The sequence below is a fragment of the Dipodomys ordii genome, unplaced genomic scaffold (genome assembly GCF_000151885.1).
Source record: "Dipodomys ordii isolate 6190 unplaced genomic scaffold, Dord_2.0 Scaffold39, whole genome shotgun sequence".
In the NCBI taxonomy this organism is placed as follows: Eukaryota; Metazoa; Chordata; class Mammalia; order Rodentia; family Heteromyidae; genus Dipodomys; species Dipodomys ordii.
The window spans coordinates 13,193,722-13,198,798 of record NW_012267255.1 but is presented as its reverse complement, the minus strand read 5'-3'; the positions used below and the strand labels follow the sequence as shown (position 1 = coordinate 13,198,798).

Genomic DNA, 5,077 nt, shown 5'->3' with positions numbered 1-5,077 from the left:
AGGAGAGAGAAGAGAGGAGAGGAAGGACAAGACAGGAGAGGAGAAGCTAGGTAGGCAGGAAAGGTAAGAGAGGAGAAGAAATGAAATGGGAGGAAGGGAAGGAGAGGCTGGTCAGAGTGATGTATGCTTGTATTGCTAGCACTCAGGAGGCCAAGGTCTAAGGACCATGAATTTTAGGCCAGCCAGGACTGTGTAGTTAGACCTTGTGTGTGCATGGGTGTATGTGTGCATACACATGTGCATACATGTGGGTGTCCTTATGTTTATGCAAACTGAATAACTATGGGACCCTGGGCCAGGAGCAACCATAGAAATATTTGAAAAGAAGAAAGAGCCCATAGGAAAGGATGCAACCTTTCCTATGATGAAAACCTTGTCTGAGAGAAATGGCAGCTTCTGGAGAAAGCCGATGTGTATGTGTATGTGCATGTATGTGTATACACATGTGTGATGGTACTGGGGCTTGGATTCAGGGTTTTGTACTCTCACTTGGCTTTTTTGCTCAAGGCTGAGCTCTACCTTCACATCTGGCTTTTTCCTGGTTAATTGGAGATAAGAGTCTCATGGACTTTTCTGCCCAGGCTGGCTTCTAATGGAGATCCTTAGATTTCACCTCTTAAGTAACTAGGATTACAGGTGTGAGCCATTAGAACCTGACTTGAGTTGGATTTTGAAGGCTAAATGTAACAGAAGCAGAGTAAACTACCCATGTTGAGGCCTGAGGTGAACCAGCATAGTATGGCTGCTCCGAGCTCTTTCTAGAATTAAAGCAAGCAGTTGGAAGTGACAGAAGACAAGACTGGAGAGAGAGCGAGAGGCTGATAATACTCTGTAATAATAATGGTAATGACCTCCAATTATTGCGTGCTTACCCTGGGCAGTGAGCAGACCTACGCCATTAAGCACTTTGCATACATGATTTTTAAAGTCCCTGTGCTGGACAGCTGAACAGTTTAGATTTATCATGGTGGCCAAATAAAGAAGCATTAGACTTCTGTTCAGGATGGATACCACAGGCACATGTGTGTTTAGAGAAGTTATAGGCATCCATTTAGAGGGTTGTTTTGTTTTTGTTTTTTTAGCACTAAGGGTTTATGTTTATTAGGGAAAGCATTTTACCACTGAGCTACACCCTCAGCCTAATTTTTCTTAATTACGGCAAACTATACATCAAATTGCCAACTTAATGATGTAAACGTGTGCAAGCAGGTGGCATCAAGCACAGTCACATTGGTGTGCTTCCCACACCATCCATCCATTCAACTCTTCAGCTTGTAAAATTGAGATTCAGTACCCGTTGAATGACAGCCTTCTCCCTGCCCCACCCCCCCATTCTCCTAAGCATTCCCTGGCTCCAACACAGACAGAGCATTTCTTCATCTTTAGTGACTGTGAAGCCATCAAGTGAAAATTTGGGATTTGTTGAAAGGTAGTCTGTCTTTAGCAGATGTTGGGCGATGTTATGGGGGAAAATGAATAAAAAATTCACAGTACTCACAACAAAGAGCAGGAAATAATGCAGAGATTTTGGTGGGCAGTATTAATGTGCATAATAGTATACTTTGTGGCAGTAATATAGCCTGCGCACGCCCCACAGTGACAGGTGTGCATCCACCATAGGTAGAGTGGAGTAATTTTAGACTATTGAACTCTATGCATCCTGAGCATTCACGGCTTTTCCTCATCTGTCTTCTCCTTGACTGTGGAATCCTATACCTGTGCAGACCTGGGGTGCAGACCTGGGGCCTACTGTCTATAGTGACATAAAACCTATCGGTGCTTGTCTGGTGAGGTAGTGGTGAACAGGATCTTGGGGGTATGAGAAAACTTGAAGTATATGCTGGAATATGTCCATTGTCTGGTTACAGATGTGTATGTGTATCAAACTGTACACCTTAAATATGTGTCAATTATCTCTTAGTAAAGCTGTTCACAATGATCTCCAATTCTAAATTTTTTTTTTTTTAACCAGGGTCTTGTTTTGTAGCCCCGTCTGGCCTTGAACTCCTGATCCATCAGCCAGTGTAGGGGATTACAGGCAGCTGTTACCACTCCTTGCACACATTTTATTCTCAAACACAACATTACTTATTCCTAGGCAATGAACTAAAGATTAACAAGGAAGAAAACCTGGGGAGCTCCCAGGACCAACCAATCCTTGAATAGTAAGTTTTAGTGGGGAAGTTAAGTTGACCAAACAAAACATAGCAAATTTTAAAGCCACAAGAGGGCTGGGAAGGTGGCTCAGTGGTAGAGTGCTTGCCTCACATGTATGAGGCCCTGGGTTCGATTCCTCAGTACTACATAAACAGAAAAGGCTGGAAGAGGCGCTGTGGCTTAAGTGGTAGCGTACTAGCCTTGAGCTGAAGAGTTGAGGGACAGAGCCCAGGTCCAGAGTTCAGGCCTCACAACTGACAATAAAAAAAGAAAAATAAAAAAAGACAAAGCCACAGAGGTAGACAGCTTTATTAAGGATATTTCCATGGTTGTGTGGCCCTTTCCACTATCCACTTTCAGAACTTTTTGAGGATCCCAAACTGAAGCTGTAGTCTTTAAAACAACAGCTCCTGATACACAATAAAGCTCATCGTTTTCATGAATATAATTCTTTAAATTCTCCAAAGAAGATGCTTAATCAGATTAAAATAATTTTGACCTCAGTGTTCATGGTCACAGCAGCAGACCGGAAGTGTTTAGGCCTGGACTGCTGGCATAACATGCAGTTAAGGCTGTCCTTGTGATTTCTACCTCAAATTTGCTACCCCTTTCTCACATATTGGTCCTGATGAAAAGTGGGTGAGGTATGTGAATGACACATGGTCCTGTCACACTGGAAAAACAGCCCAAACTGCTTGTCCCACAAATAGTGGGTCAGTTGTGTTATCTGTGAGTGTGGGAGGAATGCCCTAATTATCCAATGGTAAGAGTTAAGAGTCAATCGGCAAATCATTTATAAATCATTTCACTGGGCTGGGAAGGTGGCTCAGTGGTAGAGCGCTTGCCTTGCATGCATGAGGCCCTGGGTTCGATTCCTCAGCATCACATAAGCAGAAAAAAAAAGGCCAGAAGTGGTGCTGTGGCTGAAGTGGTAGAGCACTCGCCTTGAGCTGAAGAGCTGAGGGACAGTGCCCAAGCCCAGAGTTCAGGCCCCACAACCGGACCCCCCACAAAAAATAAATCATTTCACTTTTCCCTCATGATCCTTCTCTCCAAAAGTCTCCCCAAGTTAAGAGCAGCTTTGTGGGGTTCCTTTTCAAGCTGCCTTATTTGTAATTCCAGAAGGTTTCCACTTGGGGAGATACTCAGGCTCCTCTTTTCAAGCAGGTTGCCACGCCTTGTTCTGTGATCTCCTCTGGTATTTTAGCTTGTGTTTGGCAAACAATAGGATTCAGAGGACTGAAACCTGCTCTCCAACCAAAAAGGCCAGAGGTGAAGTTCTGGAGGTGAATTCCAGCCAGGATAGCAGGAGTCTGAGTTACAGCTCATTCATCTCTGGAAGGGATGTCAAAGTATGGCTAGAGTGGTTTTTTTGTGGTTGTTGTCAGTCCTGAGACTTGAACTCAGAGCCTGGGTGCTGTGGGTGCTGTCGCTCAGCTTTTCTGCTCAAGGCTAACGCATTACCATGTTGAGCCACAGCTTCCCCTCTGGCTTCCTGGTCGACTTGGAGATAAGAGTCTCAGGGACTTTCTTGCCCAGGGTTGGCTTTGAACTGTGATCCTCAGATCTTGGCCTCCTGAGCCACCCCAAGCTCAGAGGCCTGGTGAGGAAGTTCTATCTTTTCCTTCTTGGATAGCAGTTGGACTTCCAGGTCAGAATGCAAAGGGACAGAAGCAAAAGGACCATCAAAGACGAGAAGTTTTAGGAAAACTTCTGCTTTAAAGGAAACTTTCCACACAAACGATTTCTCATTCCATGAGGACCCCTGATTAAAAACCAAAGAAGAACCAGGTCACTTGAGGGGACGGGTGGAGGTGGAGTTGGGATTTGGAACCGGTGAGCGACCGAAACGCAGGGTACTCATTCATTGAAAGGCCTCGGTGCAGCTACTTAGAGATCAAGATAATCACAGGGCAGAGCCACGGACGCCCTGACTGTGGGGCCAGCTGCCTGGGGGCGAAGATGCTGGAAGCAAGCGGCTGCCCAGCAGACACGGCACGGGCCCCCCACGGGCCCCGCACGTCCCTGTTTACCCCGCACAGCGTCCAGGCGTCAGTCGGCCCGGGATCTTCCCGTCCTGGTCGACCCGGAGGTGGAGGTCAGACCCTCCAGTGTGGGCGGCTGCGCGGCGGGGACGGAGGGCAGTGTGGGCTGTGGCGGGCTCTCCCTTGGGCGGGCACTGGGGACCCAGTCGGCTCCCGCGGCGGGTCGGGAGCATCGCCCTCCTCGGGGTGCGCAGACCCCGCTGGGCGCCCCCCCCCCCAGGCCCGTCTGCATCCTCCGCGCCCCAGCCCTCCGGTGGACGTGGATGACGCCCCGGGCGCGGAGGGGCGGGGCCTCCAGGGGAGGGGAGGGGCCTCCAGGGGGCGGGGCTCCTGGCGCGGGACCCGCGAGGGGCGGGGAGGGGCGGAGGAGGCGGCTCTCCATTGGTCGGGCCGGCCAGCCAATCGCCGAAGGCCCGGGGGACCGGGCGGGGGGCCCTGCGTGCGGAGCGCGGGGCGGGCGCGGCTGCCAGCGCGTCTGTTCGGAGCGGACCCGAGCCTCCGCGGGACCCCGAGCACCGAGTGGCCGAGGCACCGCCTCTCCTTCGCGTCCCGGCTGCTTCTGCCCCGCGCGGGGGGACCCAGCTCCGAACCTCTCCCGCGCCGCCACCCCTCGGGGCCAGGAGCGGGGACACCGAGTGCCAGGGACTCCCGCACCCCAGCGCAGCCTCCTCCGGGCACCATGACCCACTTCAACAAGGGCCCCTCTTACGGGCTCTCGGCCGAGGTCAAGAACAAGGTACGCCGGCCCGGGGGACCCCGCGAGACGCCGCCGGGGCCGGGGAGACCCCGCGAGACGTCGGGGTAGACGGCGAGGGGCGGGGGGCGCCCGACGCCGGGGGTCGGCGGAGTGGGGACGCCGAGGGGACCCCGGGGTC

At 51.2% G+C, this 5,077-nt stretch overlaps 1 protein-coding gene across 1 annotated transcript in view; it reads left to right on the top strand.

Moving 5' to 3' along the window:
- The first annotated feature begins 4,649 nt into the window (after positions 1 to 4,649).
- Positions 4,650 to 5,077, top strand: part of Cnn3 (calponin 3, acidic) — a 24,058-nt gene continuing 23,630 nt past the window's right edge. Inside the window, exon 1 of the mRNA XM_013018337.1 lies at positions 4,650 to 4,938. Within this exon, the coding sequence (XP_012873791.1) occupies positions 4,882 to 4,938 (57 nt within the window). The 5' untranslated portion in view covers positions 4,650 to 4,881. The remainder of the gene's footprint in view (positions 4,939 to 5,077) is intronic.